This window comes from Rhineura floridana, chromosome 5 (genome assembly GCF_030035675.1).
Source record: "Rhineura floridana isolate rRhiFlo1 chromosome 5, rRhiFlo1.hap2, whole genome shotgun sequence".
NCBI classification, from domain to species: domain Eukaryota; kingdom Metazoa; phylum Chordata; class Lepidosauria; order Squamata; family Rhineuridae; genus Rhineura; species Rhineura floridana.
The window spans coordinates 149,595,746-149,615,593 of NC_084484.1; the positions used below are offsets into that span (position 1 = coordinate 149,595,746).

A 19,848-nucleotide genomic window follows, 5' to 3' on the forward strand; every position below is an offset into this window, starting at 1 on the left:
AAGGTCTTTTGCATGCCTGGCTTGCAATCAAGCTGGAAATCCAAAGAAAGTATGCTCCTGATTCTTCTTTTGCAGCCAAAAAGTCTGTACTTTTTTTTTTTTAATTTGGCAGGTGACAGAAAAAGGTGCCAAATTCAAAATGCATGGACTTTTGACTATAAAGGAGAATCAGGTGTGCACTTATTCTTCCAGCTTTTAGCCATGGCTTGATATTCCAACCCACAGCTTGAACTTTCCTGCAGCTAACATAACATATATTAGGCCAGGGAAGGTGGATGCGGTTTGTCCATGTGCCGGAGATTCCCATCACACGCACATACACACTGTGGATGAACAATTTTCCCATACACACACAAGTCAGTTAGTGATGCCCAAGAGTGATATACATAAACAAACACTAGGAAATCCACTAGGAAGTTCCAGCACATATTGTACTGAATCCCAGTGATATCTCTTATCTGCCAGTTGCAGCCTGACTAGCATGAAAAGGGGAAATAGCCCAAAATTCAGTCTGCTGCAGTACTAGCTCCTACTATGAAGTAAATACCATGTCCTATGCTTTAATCATTAGACATAAAAATGTCCTCAGACTTTTCTTGCAATCAGGATGAGTCCTCCAGTAAATGCCTCCACTCCCATGAGAGAGGAAGAAATTGTTGTCCAATGACCCAGCGATCAGCTCTAAAACCTGGTCAATTAGCAATGGAAACAAAGGCTGTTCAGCACATATGCAACATATTTCAAGAGGAAGATAGCGAAGATGCCACACAACGTTGTTCTCCCCACATTAATAATTCCTGACTCTACCAATTTGGCTTCAAGCCTAGATAGAAGAGTTACCCAGAGAGTTGTTAAATGAGTTTTTCTGACCATGGAGCAGACACCATAAAAACAAGCAAGCAACTGAAATTTGCTATACAAGATAAACCATGATTAAAGCTGTGTTATGAACCAGGGCAACAAAATGCTAAGTCAGAATCATTATACAAAAATGGAATGCACTTGTTAACATCCTTGTTGATGCTCTAACATGAGAAATTCAAATGCCGTAACAAAACCAAGAGGAATTCAGACCTCACAGTAGCACTTAAAGGTATTTAGGGATTCTGTGTTAACATAAGGTAAAGTAATCCAGAAAGAAATTAATATAAGAAATCAATATATGGTTAAAAAACTAGATGGTATTATGAGAGTTCTCCCATCTATAACCTGTGTAGACAATTTTTCTGGGTTCACATGGTTATTACCCCATCAGGCACCTAAGGGTGACCCCAAGATAGGAGATCTCACCAATTTCATTGAACTTGGATATCTTTAAACCTTGCATCCCAACTCCTGCCCCTGGACAGGAGGCAAAGCACTGTGGACCATGCCTGTCATTCCAGAGGGAGATGTCATCCCTACAACAGAATGTCCTCTACCACCAACATCAAGCAGACGTTCATTGTAAGTCAAACTTCCATTTTTTAAATTTTTCTATAATACACAGAAGTACTAGAAATTTTGATATTCTTGTAAGAGAACAAGACAACCAGTTCAAGCTATGACGGCACTGAATTTTATAGTAAATATTAGTAAATAAACACAAAATATTTGTATAGTTTATGAATACATTTGTATCTCAGCTTTCCATCTCAGAGGTAAAATTACTTTGATTTTTAAAAAAGCATGGGGAAATCTTCATCTGACACTGAAAAGATAGCAATCTAGGTCACAGGTGTGTCTTCTTGTGGAGAACATTCCACAAAAGAGGTGCCACCATTAAGATGATACTCTCCCTGCCTGCCACCTGCCTTAACCCATTTTGAGGGGGCTCCCTAATTCTAACCTTAGTGGAGGTAGATAATCCTTCAAGATTCTTAAATTAATGACTATACAGTAGCTTTAGCTATTATAGAACAATCATAAATACTTGCTTTCTTCATTTTGTTAGCCAGAATGGGCCATAATGAAAACCCATTTTCTTATTGTAACACCAACGTTGATTATACAGATGAATCAACAGTGTAAAAAAAGGGACTTTATACAATGCACTGTTTACTGACCTTTGCAGGAGTATGTATCCAAATAGCAGGGTTGAAAAGGATATGATCACATAATTGCTTTAGTAAAGGTGCTCCATGTGAGAGGCCATCCAGATATTTTGCAAAAGACAAAAACTGTTCCAGTACAGCTCTTGTTATATGAACTCTGGATGACTGAATAAATTAATATAATTCAGTTTATTTCAGTATGTGTTCACTTCTATAGGTATTATGAAAGCATACATAAAACTGAAAAGACATCATTAAAACACAACAGCTGTGCCAAAATACACACATTTCTGAAATTAAACTAGAAAACTAGGGCTGTGCACTGTATATGTACAAATCACAAATAACAAACCAAATAGGGCCAATTCGGGCCTATCAGTATCCCATCCAAATCAGATTGAAGCAGCTACAAATCTCTACAGAGTAGATTGTCTAGTTCCAAGTCCATTTGTAGAGATTTGTACAGATCTGTAGCTCAAAACAGTCTCAAATGAACTCAGACAAGGAGTCTCTAAAATGGAGCAGGGAGGGAGGAAGGCTAGAATGTTATTTTTGTATTCTATTTTGTTGTAATTTATTGTATGGCCTAGAGTGGCCACTGGCCAGATAGGCGACACATAAATTAAATATTATTATTATTATTATTATTATTATTATTATTATTATTATTATTATTATCACCTCTCCCAACATACTCCAATCACAATGCTTGGAAGAGGAAGTCTTAAAATGCAGAAATCTTTTATATATTCTGTCTCTTAGAAATGTTTAGTGGGGCTTGGGTGACATTTCTTCAGCTTGTGTATGTTTCTTTACAGGTAAATCCCAATCCCATCCTTATTTACATTTTTGTTTTTAAAAAAAGTTTGTTGTCTGTGTTTTTATTTTAGTCAATTCTGATTACAAAGAAAAAATATTAAACTTTGTGGGCATATTTAGCCACAGCTTTCTGAATTCAGTATTATCATCAACATCTTCAAGTTGCTACTCACAAACAGTAAGAAGCAGCCAGCTTATGTGATTACATTATATTATTATTATTATTAGCCAACCAAATCTTGTGAGCATATTAGTCAACATTCTGAATTAAGAACCATTATTATTATTATTATTATTATTATTACTATTACTATTATTATTATTATTGCTAACCACAGTGAATATTTAATTTAATATTAATACTTTTTATTTTTCCTTTACTCACTACTGTTGTTGGCAATCTGCCCCCCATATGACAGGGACTTTTTTAAAAAAGAGAAAAAATATTTCTTGGAAAAAGGGAAATTTTAAAAGATGGCTAGCATGAAAACTGTCTTGGAGCTACTTACTCAAAATTTGGTAGGGCTAATACCCTGTATAGGGACTACTATGTCCCCACATGTCATGTCCCTATGTGCATATTACCTCCACAGTGCTGCCAGCCTGTGCCTGCCTAATGCTACCCACTCATCTCTAGCATTGCAAACCTAATTTTAAAAAAACCTCAATCTTTTTTCAAAATTTTGAAGAAAGGAACAGAAAAAACACAGGAGCATGTGACTCCATGAGCATTCACAGACTTTTTTTAAAAAAAAATGGAAAAGGCAAAATTTAAAGAGGCTAGCCTGAAAATCCCTGGAGCTATCCACCTGAAATTTGGCAGGGTTGGAGAATGGAAATGGACTGCCTTCAAGTCGATCCCGATTTATGGTGACCCTATGAATACGGCTTTCATGGTAAGCAGTATTCAGAGGGGGCTTACCACTGTTTCCCTCTGATGCTAGTCCTCCCCAGCTGGCTAGGGCCTGCTCAGCTTGCCACAGCTGCACAAGCCAGCCCCTTCCTTGTCCACAACTGCCAGCTGGGGGGCAACTGGGCTCCTTGGGACTATGCAGCTTGACTATGGCTGCACAGGTGGCAGCGCACGTAACCCCTGAGCCACTCACTGTGGGGGTAATCTTTAGCTGGCCCTTTACACCCAGGAGACACGAGCAGGGATTTGAACTCACAGACTCTGGACTCCCAGCCAGGCTCTCCTCCCCACTGTGCTATACTAATTCCCTCTATAGGGGCTATCATGTCGCCAAATTTCATGTCCCAGTGTGAAAAAACGAAGACATCATGTTCATTTTAATTTTAAAACATTATAAATTTAAAGGTAACTAGCATGAAAAGCCCTGGAGCTATCCACCTGCAACTTGGCAAGTATAATCCCCTATAGCAGCTACCATGTCTCCAAAAATCACATCTCTAGGTCAAAAATTGGCCATTTCAGTTGTGCAACGTAAGTCAATGGGATTTCCAGAGATTTGTAATATCTGGATTTATGATCCAGATTCGGATCCGAATTGAGTCGGATCAGGTCTGAATCTGTCCAGACCAGATTGGGCCTGATCTGTATTTACAAATCAGAGCCACAGATTGGGATGTGTGTGTATGTGCACAGCCCTACTGATCACTGTAACAACATCTCAACAATACATCACAGAATAAAAACAATCAAATATCAATTGACCACCCAGAATACTGCCACCAACAACTGCTATTAATTTGTCTAAGCAACCCCAGAAGAACTATTCTGAATAGGAAGTACCTAGACCAATAATGCATAAGAAATTGATAAAACAGTGTTACAGATCAATTCTAAGCTTCTGAAGAAGGCATCTGAGAGGCCACTGGAGGATGTGGACTTTTCTTTCTACTCACAGACCTCCCTCTCAGGGGTGGAGAAAGAGGTCTGTCTCTAGGAATGTCAGAATCCCGACAAAAATGGAAATAGGAGCAGAAATTGCCCAAAAGACCAAACGGAAATCAGTCCAGTGATTAGTCATCACTATTGTTGCTGCTTTCAGTCTGTAAATAATATGTAATTGATTACTTCCCCATCCCAACTGCATTGTGTTTCCTTTGCAATGAATGAATGGGATGACAGTATAATTATTGCCTAATGACAGTATCATTATTGCCATTATGTTATTCCATAATTATGTAAGTTCTGTAATTTTGCCACAGTGCACAGAGAGACGAATAATGTAATTTTTGGCAGAAGATTATCTGTAGCCTAACGGAAACAGTGCTATGTGTGACGAATAAAGGGCTGAACAGAAAATTATGCATTCTTACATCTCCATCTATCACTAGAGGCTTCCTCAGTGCAGAGGGGAAAAGCTTCACCACCCTCACTATTGCACTGTTGCTGCTCCAATGACAGTAGAGGAAAAAAACAGATACGTAGGGATGGATTAGGGGAGGTCTTGTATCTCCACCCCCCCCCTTGTTTCCCTGGCACATCCTCAGAAATTGCAAATAAGTATGCCAGCCTTGGAGATGCCATACTTATTACCCTTCTCACTGAGCCCAATGAGAGGGACATTTTTTAAAGGAACCAGCTAAAACAAGAGAGGGAACGAGGAAAAAAAGCCCTGTGTGTCCTGGCTGACATAAGTCTAGCTCAAGCTCAACAGGCGCTTCTCCGCAGTATCACCCATAGGATTGCTCTGCTTTCTGCCAGATAAACATGAAACAAGAACTCCAATAAAAATTGCCTGAGGTTTACTTCTACAACTCAAAAAGACCTCTCTTTATAAGAGAGAATGCTGATAAATCCTGTACAGCAAACTCTTCCTAGCCCCTTATGATTCAGATGCTGAACCTGGGAAAATTGCTGTGACACTTCTTAAATAAGCAAGTATCAATGGAAACAAAAAGTCTTGTAGCACCAAATGCAACCAACGTATCAGTTCAGGTTTAGTAACAGGAGAAGTTCAAAAGCACCTTTCCTTGAAGGCAGATTAAAAAAATGAGAGTTAATGGAGTTCATGCAACTGAGGATGTGCTTTACATTGAGATTTTACACAAATTCAAGTTGGCTCCTCATAAGTAATTTTTTAGTAACTAGCTTATGTATGTATGTATGTATGTATGTATGTATGTATGTATGTATGTATGTATGTATGTATGTATGTATGTATGTATGTATGTATGTATGTATGTATGTATGTATACCACTTGACTGTAACAGAATCTCTAAGTGGTTTATCAAAACATTAACATTATCAATAAAAGTTATTTTGACAAGATACAAAATACTCTCAGTATAAAGATATCTAGACCACATGGAACAAGAAGCCAACTTGGGGGACGAGACTTCATTAAGGTGATAGGCAAGTGATTAAATTCATTTTAGAAAAACCAATAATTACCATCCCCTTATGAAATCAGCTGCGTATGACAATTATGGTGGATTTTGTGACACACTTATTTAATTTCAACTTGTTCCAGGTAAGAGCAGGTCATAACAATACGCACAAAACATTTTTTAAAAAATACACTCATAAAACACCAAAAAAGTCCCCCGTCCCTTCTCCGGCTAAAAATAATATACATTTTTAATTGCTTATGGCAAACTATCCCAGCTCAGAGGTGAACAACTTTGAGTGAGAATGCCTTTGTATTCTTGTAGGAAGTTTCTGAATGGAAGGCTTTACATCAAAAGGTGACCAAAGCCCAAATTCTCAAGAGATTTTATAACTTAAAAAGTGGCCTACTGCATGTTTTTGAAGATAGTTCTTCAAAAGAAAAATGGTCTTTGAGACAATTATTTTTAAAATGAAAATACAATGAAGCATGTGATATTATGAACGATAATGAACTATTATGAACATGGCTAAAACATAAATTTTAGCTACCTCGATATTCAAACAGTGCAAAAATTTTAATTATCTCCTAGTGGAACTAGCACTATTAACATAGCTTACCTTTTCAAGGAGGTAGCCAATAACTAGGAATCCTTTTCCACCTAGCATTTGTTCTTGCATGGCAACTGAACTCTTAAGAAGTTCCACCAGGAAAGCCAAGAGGGTAGCACTGCATATAAAGTAGAGATACCAGTTAGATCTAAAGTGTTCCAGATTTAGTTTTTACTGATGTAAGCACTAAACCTTTGCAACTGACATTCTTTGGAGTACTATGAAATACAGAGACATTGCAATCATACTGAAAACATAACAGTTCATCTTGGTCATCACCTAATTTGTCAATGCCTGTCTCAGGTTTAAGTAGTTAACAAATTATAAATAATCATAAGTAAGGTTGGATAGGACTTGGCCTACAGTTGTTACAGGACATTCAAACAAAGCAGTTATAAATCTAACTCCAAAATGTGACTCTCACTTTTGAATAAGGAAGAGTCCTGATATGAGTACAAAACAATGCTGTGTAATTTCACCAGCAATACTAACACATTCTGATAAAGTTCAAGCATAAGAATGATGATTTGACAAGTCAAAGAAAAATCAGTGCCAGCCTTACAGATAGCAGGGCATAGGGAGAGACTGAAGGTCTTCTGTGAAGCTGAAGGAAAATCTATCACTCTCCAAGTACTCTCTGACTAAGTCCATACGTAATGGCCAAACCATGGTTTGCACTGTCCTTCCTGATGTGCTCTAATTTCTGGTTCAGGCAGCTATTGTTCAGGCAAACCATAATTTACTGTCATATCCAAACTGGCCAAGCCTCAAATCAGAAACTAGTCTGAAGTGGGATTTCAATTCTGGTCTAGAGACAAATTGTAGTTTGTGCAAACCATAGTCTACATAATTCATATGTAATGAGAAACTATAGTGCAAAGATGAGGATGGAGTATGTAACCTGAGGCTTGGTTCTGCCCACGTGAATTAGGGGTGTGTGCGTGCATGCACACGCACACACACACAAGTTTGTATTCATTTGTACAAAAACCTTTAAACATCCCTGACTTAGAAAAATTCGAAGTATATCTTGCAAAAAAATGAACCTCGTTTAATCATACATTGACCTTCACTGATGTAGAAAAATAAGCATTGCTTTAGAAACAACAGTATATTAACACTGAAGGAATTCAGGAAACAAAAGATTCGATGAAGTTTTCCCACAGTGTTTTTCCCCTTAAAACAAGACTTTGATAGATGCATTCCTAATTAATGTGTTTTTCCCCAATGTCACCTTAAATAAGCATAAGCAGCGTAGTCTAATTCAACAGAACACAGTTAAATTCACTTTAATCTGGTTTGGTAAAAAGTCACACCACAGGATGATTTGGTCTAACAGAACTAAAAGGAAAACTATTTTTTCTTAAAGTTTATGTTTATTTACAGGGTACATGTAATTGATATGCTGTCTCAATCTCTTTAAATATTTTTCTGGTATTTTATTGTTTTAAAATATGTTGAAAGCCATCTTGAGCGTTTTTAACAGATATTTTAATAAAATAAATATTTCCTTTAAATGAACACGTCTTTAGCAAATATCTTAATCAACAAATCAGTACTAATATGAAAAAAGTGTTAAGTGCGCTACAGGAAACAATAGGTGATTAGTCATACTAGGAGCAGACACACTGAAATCAATGGACTTAACTTACTAAAGTCCATTGATTTGAACGGGTTCAACTCCACTATGACTTATTGGATATTACCCAACACGTTTTCTTTCATAATCTAAATCAAGAATTGTGCAATTCCACACTATTTATTCTAGGTAACTGCCCTGTATTATACATTCACAGCAATGTCCCAAAAGTAGAAAACTAAAATACCACCAAATTATATACTGACTTATACCCCCTGGCTGTTAAGATCAGCAGAGGGGGCCTTCTTAGTCTTTCCACCACCCTAAGAAGTTTGGGGAAGGTGGCCCAGAAAAGGACATTCTCTGTGACAGCCTCTTAGTTGTGCAATTCCCTCCCCATAGAGGTCCGCCTGGCATCTTTGCTGTACAGTTTTCGGTGAATGCTAAAGATGTTCCTTTACCCTGGCCTTTGGCACTTGAGACTCATGTTTTCAGGACTCACCCTATTCTTGTGAATGTAGTTTGTTTTATTTGCTTTTACACTGAATTTAAGATATAACCCGCCCTGGGACCTGCTAGTGAAGGGTGGGCTATTATTACTATTATTATTTAAACGATGCAAAGACTATTGACAGAAGAAATGGCATAGAGCTGTTACACAAGATCTATGTCAATGTTTTCTATCAGCTATGACTGGTGTTCCAACTACAGCCATTCTTGGACTGGGATAGCATGGCCACAGTGATTCATGCACTGCCAACCTTGATTAACAATGTGTTCTATGTGGGGTTACTCCTGGGCCTGGTCCAGAGTCTCCAGCTCGTGCAAAATGCTGGAGCTAGACTGTTGATAGTCTGTCCCTATGACCAGCACATAACTACAGTGGTCAAAAGCTCGCACTGGCTGCTCATATGCTACCGAAACAGGTTTACAAGGCCCATAGCAACTCAGGCCCAGGATACCTAAGGGACGACTGGATCTCTTCCACCTCTGTGGTCTCTGAGGGAATAACTGTTGGTGTTCCCTCATAGCTCAGATGCATGGTTCATATCCACCAGGAGCTATGCATGCATTAATAAGGTCAGGTAGGCCCACTCTCTGTTGAATTTCCATTATTTACTGAGGGTTTTTTTTAATTCCAGCAGGCTTTTTAATTGAATTCTGATTTCACAGTTTAAGCTCATTTGTTAGTCATTGTATTGCGTTTTGTGCACACTGCTTAGAGCTAATTAAGTGGTATGTAAATTGTCAAAACAAACAAATAAGCAAACATACATATTCTCAATCATGCAAAGGCTGACTAGGTAAGTCAGGGGGCAGGAGAAATCAATGTGGAGTAAATACTGTGCCATCTCATCCTTTTATTTGTTAAAACAGCAATGACACACAAGCCCTTTAATGCCCACTGCAAAAAAAAAATGTGGAAAGTATCACTACTCATTTCACCATTTGTTCCATTTCAGAGCATTTGAACTAATGACTGGATTATATTTCTTCACAAAATTCATAAAATGTATCATCTTAAAAATCAACAATATTGTTTTTATAACTATGTTAACTATGCTACAAACTATCTTTCCCTCAGGTTCCTTGCACAAGCAGAAAGCTTCTTTTTTCACAGAGTGGTGTGCCTGGGATTTCTGTGGCTCTCCTTCCATCCACAGTCCATCAACTGCACCATATCCTCCACTATTCCCAAGGGTCCCCACCATTCTTAACAATTAGCTTTTGGGGGAGCAAAATACTACCGGTGATTCTCTGGATCCAACCCGTCCATTCTGGCAAAAAATTAAGTCAGCCTTTCCCAACCTTTGAGTCCCCAGATGTTGCTGGACTAAAATTCCCATCATTCCTGAACTTTGGCCATGCTAGCTGGGGCTGATGGGAGTTGTAATCCAGCAAAATCTGAGGACCCAAAGATTGGGACAGGCTGATTTTGGGGAAATTAAATAAATGCAGTTTTCTGGTTGAAAAATTATTTGTTACACTTTTATACTGCCTATTCAACTGTGTTATCTAGGCAGTTCACAACACATTTAATTGTGTAAACCAATACTGTGTAAATCAATACATACTCATATTTGTAGCTATGATGTTCTCACAATTATCTTGATCAACACATCTCTGCTGCTATGTTAGGGTCACATAAAACTGCATCAACAAACTTCATTATCTACACAAGATTTAAAATCAGGATCTGAACTGAACTGGCATTCAGAATTCCTAATATCAGGTCTTTTGACAATCAGATTTGTAAATCTTTGTCAAGTCATAAGACCATTCATTTATTTACCCCATTCTCCATCATGAACGTGGAACCCAAAACTGTGGGCAATATAATAAACCATAAAGACAAATATCAGTAACTAATGAATGTTTATTCATCTAATGGAGGGTCTGTGGAAACTTAAAAATGAAAAAAATCATTCTGATTAATTAATACATTTGTATTAATTAAAGTATTGTACCCAATTTATCAGGAATTATACCAACCCATGCACCACTGTTAAATACATAAGTATATGTAGGCAATGAGGCTTAAGCCTACACACACTTGTGGTATTCAAAGCTTTAAACAGCACCTGGACAGAAGTGCTGATAGATGTTCAGTACCAGCCCAGTCAGCAGCACTCAGGAGACAGCACCAGAACTGTCTAACTGGCAATCTCACCAGCAGTGCAGCTTGCAGTCAGACTACTGATGTCTTTTGCCAACTCAGCCTGCCTTGCCTAAAGCAGAGGTTTCAGGCAGCAGAAGCAGGACAGGCAGCCAGCAGTTGAACAAACTCTTTGCAGATGCTGCTGAAGAAGGGGATTACCAGTTTCACGGGATGGAAGGAGGGAGAGACAAATACCCAAGCAAGGCTGTGTGCCCATTTGGCAAGGTGCCATGAGGATAGACAACGAGAGAATCAAGTGATCAGAAGTGGAAATAGGAATAGACGGTAGAACAAAACAGTATAGAAAACAGTCACAGCAGTGAATGCTGGTTGCTCATGGCACACAGCTTGTTAGGGTAATTTCTATGAGGTTTTGCCTGGGAGCTTCTCACAAGTATCTGGCTTTTCATACTTGGGAAGCTAAAGAGGTCTAAATCTGCTGTAAGCTAACAATGCAGTTTATTTGTCCTCTAAAAACCATGACATTCAACAATGTAGCCTCTCTTTACAGATGTAGTACCTCTGAATAACATTTGCAAACAAAAGTTCATGCAAATCTATAAATCTAACTCAAGATAATCAGCTAGAATGTCTTTACTTAATAAGCAATCCTAATAAACAGACTTAGAAAAATACCTATTTAAAATGAGTGCCCTATAAAGGAAGCCACAGACCCGAACTTACAAGATCTGAACAGGGTGATTCATGACAGATGCTATTGGAGGTCACTGATTCATAGGGTCGCCATAAGTCGTAATCGATTTGAAGGCACATAACAAAATGAGTGCCAAACAACATAAGGCACAGAATTGCCTTTATGGATCAGACCAATGTACATTCTAGTCCAGTGTTCAGTTTCTAGTGATAGGCAGGAAGATGCTTCTGTAAGCCTATCATCAGAGCATGAAGATGAAACTCTATTTCTGAGAGCACGCTGTCAGAGCTAATATTTGCTGATTGAGGTATCTGCCCCCAATGACTGCCCCTCTTTTTTTTAACAAGTCAGAGTACATTCTGTAAGTTATCCATGCACTGCATGATATATAAAATGCTGTGCTAGGAAAACAGAGGAAACATTCTTTATGTACACCATCTATAGTATTAATAATTTTATCATTTCAAACCACACATATTTTTCTCCTCCAACTCTAACTACTCTGTCAAAATTTGAAACACTTTTGCTGGAGATGTGGGCATCCACATCCAATACCTTTTTTTCTAGAAATGTTGCAAAATTCAAACGTTTTGGTATCTAATATTAAGATAAAGAAAAGAAATAACAGGTAATTCATTGCCAATGGATCCAATAAATATTTTTTTTTAATTACTTGGAGGAATATGTTGAATATGCGGACATTGAAATGGGTTCTGTTCTTTTGACCTCAACCAAATATCAATAGCCAAGTACCGGGGGGGGGGGGGGACAGGGAGAATTCTCCTTTCTCTGAATGGTGTTTTAGAATGTGGGATGCTACTGTAATGAATAAGCTTCTTACACCCTCACAAGAGAAAATAATGAGAATAAGTTAGTAGAGAAGTGGTAATTTTTATATATTTCTGGAACAGAAAGTTTGAAGAATACACAAGACATTCATTATTTTCTCCGGTTTAAAGCTAATAATAGTTTTTTCTGGATGTGAAAGGAGAGTCCGGAGTTGTATGATGCACACAATAGGAACATGGAATATGAGAGGTATGAACCAGGGAAAGTTAGACATTGTCAAGCAAGAAATAGAACATATCAACATTACAATACTTGGCGCGAGTGAATTAAAATGGAAGGGAATGGGACAATTTCAATCAGGCAACTACAAAATATTTTATGCAGGAAATGAGAAATCAAGAAGATACGGGGTTGCTTTAATAGTGAGAAGTGATGTAGCAAAAGGAATTAAGAGCTATAATGCAAGGTATGAGTGATATCAATGAGATTAAACGGGAAACCTATTAACATAATCATAATTATCCAAGTCTACGCTCTAACAGCAAACACAGAAGAGGAGGAATTCGAGAGATTTATGCAGAAGTACAGGAAGAAATTGATCACACACCAAAACAAGATTTGCATTCCAATCCCCATGATTATCTGCACAAGTAGGGAATAGAGAAGAACTAGGAATTGTGAGGACATGGGGCTTAGGAGACAGAAATGAAGCAGGAGAAAGACTTATTGAATTCTGTGAAGCCAATAATTTGTTTCTCGCAAAAACATTTTTTGAGCAACCGAAAAGACGACTGTACATGTGGACATCACCAAGTGGTCAATATAGGAATCAAATTTATTATATAATTTGTAGCTGAAGATGGAGAAGTTCCATACTTTCTGCGAAAACAAGACTAGGAGTAGACTGAGATACAGATCATGAACAGGTAAATATAGAAAATCAGATTAAAGTTAAAGAAGAACAAAGCAATCATAATGCCAAAATACAATTTAAATAACATCCCAGAAAAATATAAAGATTAAATAAGGAACAGATTTGAGGCTTTAAACTTACTTGACAGAGAACCAGAAGAACTATGTAGTGAAGTCAAAGACATTATCAGGGAAGAATGCAAACAGACAATGCCTTTAGTTAAAAAGAAAGACCTCAATGGATGACTAAAGAAACTCTTAATATGGTTAAAGACAGAAGGAAAGCAAAAGCAAAAGGAGACAGAAATACAGTTAGAACTTTAAATGCAATAATACAGCGACTACTACATAGGGACAAAGAGAACTATTACAATAGTTATTGTACAGAAATAGAAGAGGACAACAAAAAGGGTAGAACAAGAACCCTATTCCAAGAGACTAGAGAAATGAAAAGGAAATTTAAACCAAGAGTAGGGATGTTGAATAACCAACAGGGGAACACAATGACTGACTAAGATGGGGGGAGAAAAGGAAGATGGAAGCAATACACTGAAGAACTCTATAAAAGAGATGCAAGGATGACAGATTCATTCACAGAGGAAAGATATGATGAAGAACCAGAAAATTTAGAATGTGAGGTTAAAGCTGCTCCTAAAATACTTAGAAGAAACAAATCACCAGAAACAGATGACATACCAATAGAGTTGCTACAAGCTACTGAGACTGAATCTGTCCACATTTTCACAAACATTTGTCAACAAATATGGAAACAATGGCCCACAGACTGGAAGCTTTCAACATACATCCCAATTCCAAAGAAAGGGGATCCCAGGGAATGCAGTAATTATCGAACTATTGCCTTAATATCCCATGCAAGTAAAGTAATCCACAAGACTCTACAACAAAGGCTCTTACCATATATGGAGTAAGAAATGCCAGATAAACTAGTACACATAGAATAGTAGAGTTGGAAGGCCATCAAGTCTAACCCCCTGCGCAATGTAGGAATCCAAATCAAAGCATTCCCGACAGATGGCTGTCCAGCTGCCTCTTGAAATGCCTCCAGTGTCGGAGAGCCCACTACCTCTCTAGGTAATTGGTTCCATTGTCGTATGGCTCTAACAGTTAGGAAGTTTTTCCTGATGTCCAGTAAAAATCTGGCTTCCTGCAACTTGAGCCCAATATTCCATGTCCTGCACTCTGGGACGACCGAGAAGAGATCCCGGCCCTCCTCTATGTGACAACCTTTCATGTACTTGAAGAGTGCTATCATATCTCCCCTCAGTCTTCTCTTCTCCAGGCTAAACATGCCCAGTTCTTTCAGTCTCTTCTTATAGGGCTTTGTTTCCAGTCCCCTCATCATCCTTGTTGCCCTCCTCTGAACCTGTTCCAGTTTGTCTGCATCCTTCTTGAAGTGCGGAGACCAGAACTGGATGCAGTACTGTATTCAAGATGAGGCCAGTGCTCAATAAAGTAAAGGTAAAGGTGTCCCCGCACTTATAGTGCGAGTCGCTTCCGACTCTTAGGGTGATGTCTTGCGATGTTTACTAGGCAGACGGTATATATGGGGTGGGTTTGCCAGTTCCTTCCTCGGTCTTTCTTTACCACCCAGCATACTCATTTTACCGACCACGGATGGATAGAAGGCTGAGTGGATCTCGACCCCTTTTACCGGAGATTCGACTTCCTCCTTCCGTTGGAATCGAACTCCGGTCGTGAGCAGAGCTTCGGCTGCGTTACCACTGCTTACCACTCTGAGCCATGGAGGATCTTAGTGCTGAATAGAGGGGAACTAATACTTCGTGCGATTTGGAAACTATACTTCTGTTAATGCAGCCTAAATGTCCAAGCTGGATTTGGAAAGGGAAGAGGCACCAGAGATCATATCACAAACATACGTTGGATAATGGAATAGACCAAGGAATTTCAGGATGAAATCACCCTGTGCTTCATAGATTACAGTAAAGCGTTTGATTGTGTAGATCATTAAAAACTATGGAATGCTTTGAAAGAAATGTGGGTGCCACGGCATCTAATTGTCCTGATGTGCAGTCTATACTCTGGACAAGAGGCTACTGTAAGGACAGAATATGGAGAAACCAACTGGCTCCCAAACGGAAAGGGTTTGAGACAGAGGTGTACTTTATCACCCTATTTGTTTAATCTGTACGCAGAACATATCATACAGAAAGTGGGATTGAACCAAGATGAAGGAGATGTGAAAACTGGAGGGAGAAATATCAATAATTTAAGATATGCAGACTATACCATACTACTAGCAGAAACCAGTAATGATTTGAAACGAATGCTGATGAAAGTTAAAGAGGAAAGCACAAAAGCAGGACTACAGCTGAACGTCAAAAAGGCTAAAGTAATAACAGAAGATTTATGTAACTTTGCAGTTGACAATGAGGACACTGAATTTGTCAAGGATTATGAATACTTTGTCACAGTCATTAACCAAAAGGGAGACAATACTCAAGAAATCAGAAGAAAGCTAGGATGGGGAGGGTAGCTGAGAGAACTAGGAAAGATCCTCAAATGCAAAGATGTATCACTGAACACTAAAGTCAGGATCATTCAGACCATGGTATTCCCGATCTCTATGTATGGATGTGAAAGTTGGACAGTGAAAAAAGTGGGTAAGAGAAAAATCAGTTCATTTGAAATGTGGTGTTGGAGGAGAGATTTACGCATACCATGAACTGAGAAAAAGACCAATAATTGGGTGTTAGAACAAACTAAACCAGAACTATCACTAGAAGCTAAAATGATGAAACTGAGGTTATCATACTTTGGACACAAAATGAGAAAACATGATTCACTAGAAAAGGCAGTAACGCTGGCAAAAACAGAAGGGAGTAGAAAAAGAGGACAACCAAACAAGAGATGGATTTATTCCATAAAGGAAGCCACAGACCTCAATTTACAAGATCTGAACAGGGTGGTTCATGACAGATGCTGTTGGAGGCCACTGATTCATAGGGTCGCCATAAGTTGTAATTGACTTGAAGGCACATAACAAAAATAAACTTTCTGTGAAGACACATTCACTTCTTCTGCTGTTTCCCCCCTTTTTTCCTTGATACAACTGTTTGCCATTCTGCATGTAGAATTTCCTTTTTTAGAAATTCCCACCCATCTTGGACTCCTTTTCTCATTAGGGTCACATGTCACAGAATCTTACTTATTGTTCTGAGTTTATTGAAATTAGCTTTCTTGAATTCCAGGGTACGTGTATAGCTACTCTCAGCTTTTGCTTCCTTTAAAATCAAGAACTCTAGCATAGCATTTCAACAGTTCCTATAACTACCACTTCATTTAAATAATTTTGATATTTTTTTCATGTTTTTAGCAATGTGCTCCTCAAATTCTTTTTAGGAACCCTCATTGTCTTCTTGCATTTCTTTTGCCAGAGTTTGTGTTCCTTTTTATTCTCCTCATTTGGACAAGACTTCCATTCTTTGAGGGAAGCCTTCATGCCTCTAATAGCTTCTTTGAGTCTGGTGATTAACCATCCAGCATCCTCTGGGCCCTGGTGGTGCCTTTCCCGATCTGTGGTATACACTCCAGTTGAGCTTTTAATACTGTGTTTTTAAACAGCTCCCAAGCATTTTGGAGTGATTTGATCCTCTGGAATTTGCCTTTCAACCTTTTTACCAATTCCCTCATTTTGTGGAAGTTTCCTCTTCTGAAGTCAAAAGTGACCATGTTGGGTTTTCTTTGCAGTTGGTCATTTACACAGATGTTTAACTTAATAGCACTATGGTCACTGCTCCCAATCAGTTCAACAACAATTACATCTTGCACCAGGCCCTGGGTGCCACTTAAGATTAAGTCCAGTGTTGCCATCCCTCTAGTAGGTTGCATGACAAACTACCGTATATTCCGGCGTATAAGACGACTGGGCGTATAAGACGACCCCCAACTTTTCCAGTTAAAATATAGAGTTTGGGATATACTCGCCGTATAAGACCACCCCTGCTTATGACATGCCATTCTTGCCTTCGTATCGAACAAGTTTGTTATTCCAGATAGCATAGCTAAGTTTCTTGTTTTTTGTTTGTGTATTCGTTTCCCAGAGTGTGAAGGTTTTGTTATCTGTCTATCCTACGTTTCTTCCTTCCCTCTGTCTTGTGTTTGACATCGTTTGTCTCGTTGTTCCTGGGGAATTCCTTGGGGGGGCCCCTCCCTTCCCTGATCCTTTCCCCCAGAACTTTAGCCTACGGCTCCCAGAGATACCGCGGCTGCGGTTCTCTCTCTCTAAGGCGGCTGCCTTACTCTCCTTTTGTTAAGGGAGCTTACGGCTTTCCTTCTCGCCCAGCGGCACTCCTCTGCCCTCGTTTAGCCTCGCAGGAGCCGCTGCTCTCTGCCGATCCTAACGGCGATTCTGTGAGACCGTGGCTGCGACTCTCCCTCGCTCAGCAGGCGGCCGCAAGTCTAATCGAGAGCTTCCAATCGCGGCTCTCTGCCTTGCGCCGCCTCCCTCTCTCCCTTTTATCGCCGCCTATTTCGGCGGCCCCAGAGCCTGCGGCTGCGGCTCTTTCCCTTGCTCTGCCTCCCCCTCCCTCCGGCTTTCTCCGCGGCAGTTAATTATGCCGCAACGACCATTAAAGCCTGCGGCTGCGGCTCCGTTTAAATTTGTAGTCCAGCAATGCCCACTCTTGCGAAATAACTACCCGTATATTCCAGCGTATAAGACGACTGGGCGTATAAGACGACCCCCAACTTTTGAGAAGATTTTCCTGGGTTAAAAAGTCATCTTATACGCCGGAATATACAGTATTCTAGGACACAGTCATTTAAGGCATCTAGAAAGTTTACCTCTTTGTTATGACTGGAACACATATGTAGCCAGTCTATTTCAAGGTAGTTGAAGTCACCCATTACTACAACATTTCCTAGTTTGTATACTTCCTCAATTTCATTTTTCATCTGAAGATCTCCCTGAGCATTTTGATCAGGGAGACGATAGAATGTCCCCAGTACTTGGGGTCCGGTACCACCACCCACCAAGATTCTGTGGAGGAGTCTGCCTCATTTGGAGTTTCTAGCTTTCTGGATTCAATGCCCTCATTCACATATAAAGTGACACCACCTCCAATACATTCTTCCTTGTCCTTCCAATATAGCTTATATCCAGGGATAACTGTGTCCCACTGGTGTTCTCCGTTCCACTAAGTTTCGGTTATGCTTGCTATATCAATGCTGTTCTTTAAGACCAAGCACTCCAGTTCTCCCTTCATGGTTCAGAGGCTTCTAGCATTAGCATACAAACACATACAGTGTCTCTCTTCAAGTGTCTTTGCACTTTTGGTTTGGCCTGTGGTACTTTGGTTTCTGTAAATTCCTATCCTATGCAGGGCCGGTTCTAAAGTTTAAAACCTGGTCAGTTTCTCTCTCTTTTTTTTTTATTTGTTGAATGGTTGTGTACTTTTCTTTCTTTGCATTTATCTTCTTGTACTTGCATAGTTTATAACATTTTTTAAAAACATGGAAACACCTCAGTACATCAAGTTCAAAGTGCAGTGCCCTCCAGACCTAATTGAATTAACTGAAATATGTTACAATGAATGGCAGTATTTTTGCTTCTCAAACGACTCCTAATGAAATAAAATAGAATCCATTCATATTCAACTTTAGTTCAAATTTATTAATATTTAGAGCTGAACAGAGAACTGATGTAATATATATATACATAAATAAAAATACGTGTTTTCCCCCCAAAAAGAAATGTAAAGTTAAAACAAAGTTAGCACCTGACACCATCTCAGCATGATAACCTATGAATGGCTATTGCATAAAAACTTATTGTAGCACCAACTTAAAAACTGTCTTATTATTGTAGGACTATTTACACGACCCTTAGCAGAGTAACACAAATAAGAAGAAAGGAAGAAGAAAGCACTGCCATCTACATTCTGTCTGAACAGAAAATAGCATAAGGAAAAGGAGATGTTAGGATCAGGGTAGTAAGAGCTAAATGTGAGCAAATATAATATAGATTGGGATAGCCAATGTAGCATCCCCCAGATGTTGTTATATTCCAACTCCCTGGCTTTGGAAAATCCCAGGACGTTAGTTCTGGGGGACTTCGATATCGATGTTGATGATGCCTTGTCTGGACCAGCTCAGGACTTCATGGCTGCCATGACAACCACAGGGCTGTCATAATACATCGTGGACCCAACACATACTGCAGGTTATACCTTAGACCTGGATTTTGCTACAGAGTACATTGGGAAGGATACATTAATTGGAGGTGAATATTTCCCCATTGTCATGGATGGATCACATCCTGGTAAGGTTTGGATTGTCCACCCACAGAGACTGGTGAAATCTGAGGGGTTTTTGAATGCTATGGGTGATTTTCTAGGAAGCATGGTCAGTGCTCCAGTCAAGATCAGTTTCACTGTGGAACAGTGAGATGGAAAGGGCTATTGACATGATTGCTCCTAAGCGCCATGAAACCAGCAACTCTTTCTTGTGAATAC

The 19,848-nt window shown here is 39.1% G+C and overlaps 1 protein-coding gene across 1 annotated transcript in view; it reads right to left on the reverse strand.

Moving 5' to 3' along the window:
* NBEA (neurobeachin) overlaps positions 1-19,848 on the reverse strand; it is a 318,923-nt gene that overhangs the window by 159,083 nt on the left and 139,992 nt on the right. The window contains exons 11-12 of the mRNA XM_061629722.1: positions 6,770-6,878; positions 2,046-2,198 (exon numbers count right to left, since the gene is read on the reverse strand). Coding sequence (XP_061485706.1) covers positions 2,046-2,198; positions 6,770-6,878 — 262 coding nt within the window. The remainder of the gene's footprint in view (positions 1-2,045; positions 2,199-6,769; positions 6,879-19,848) is intronic.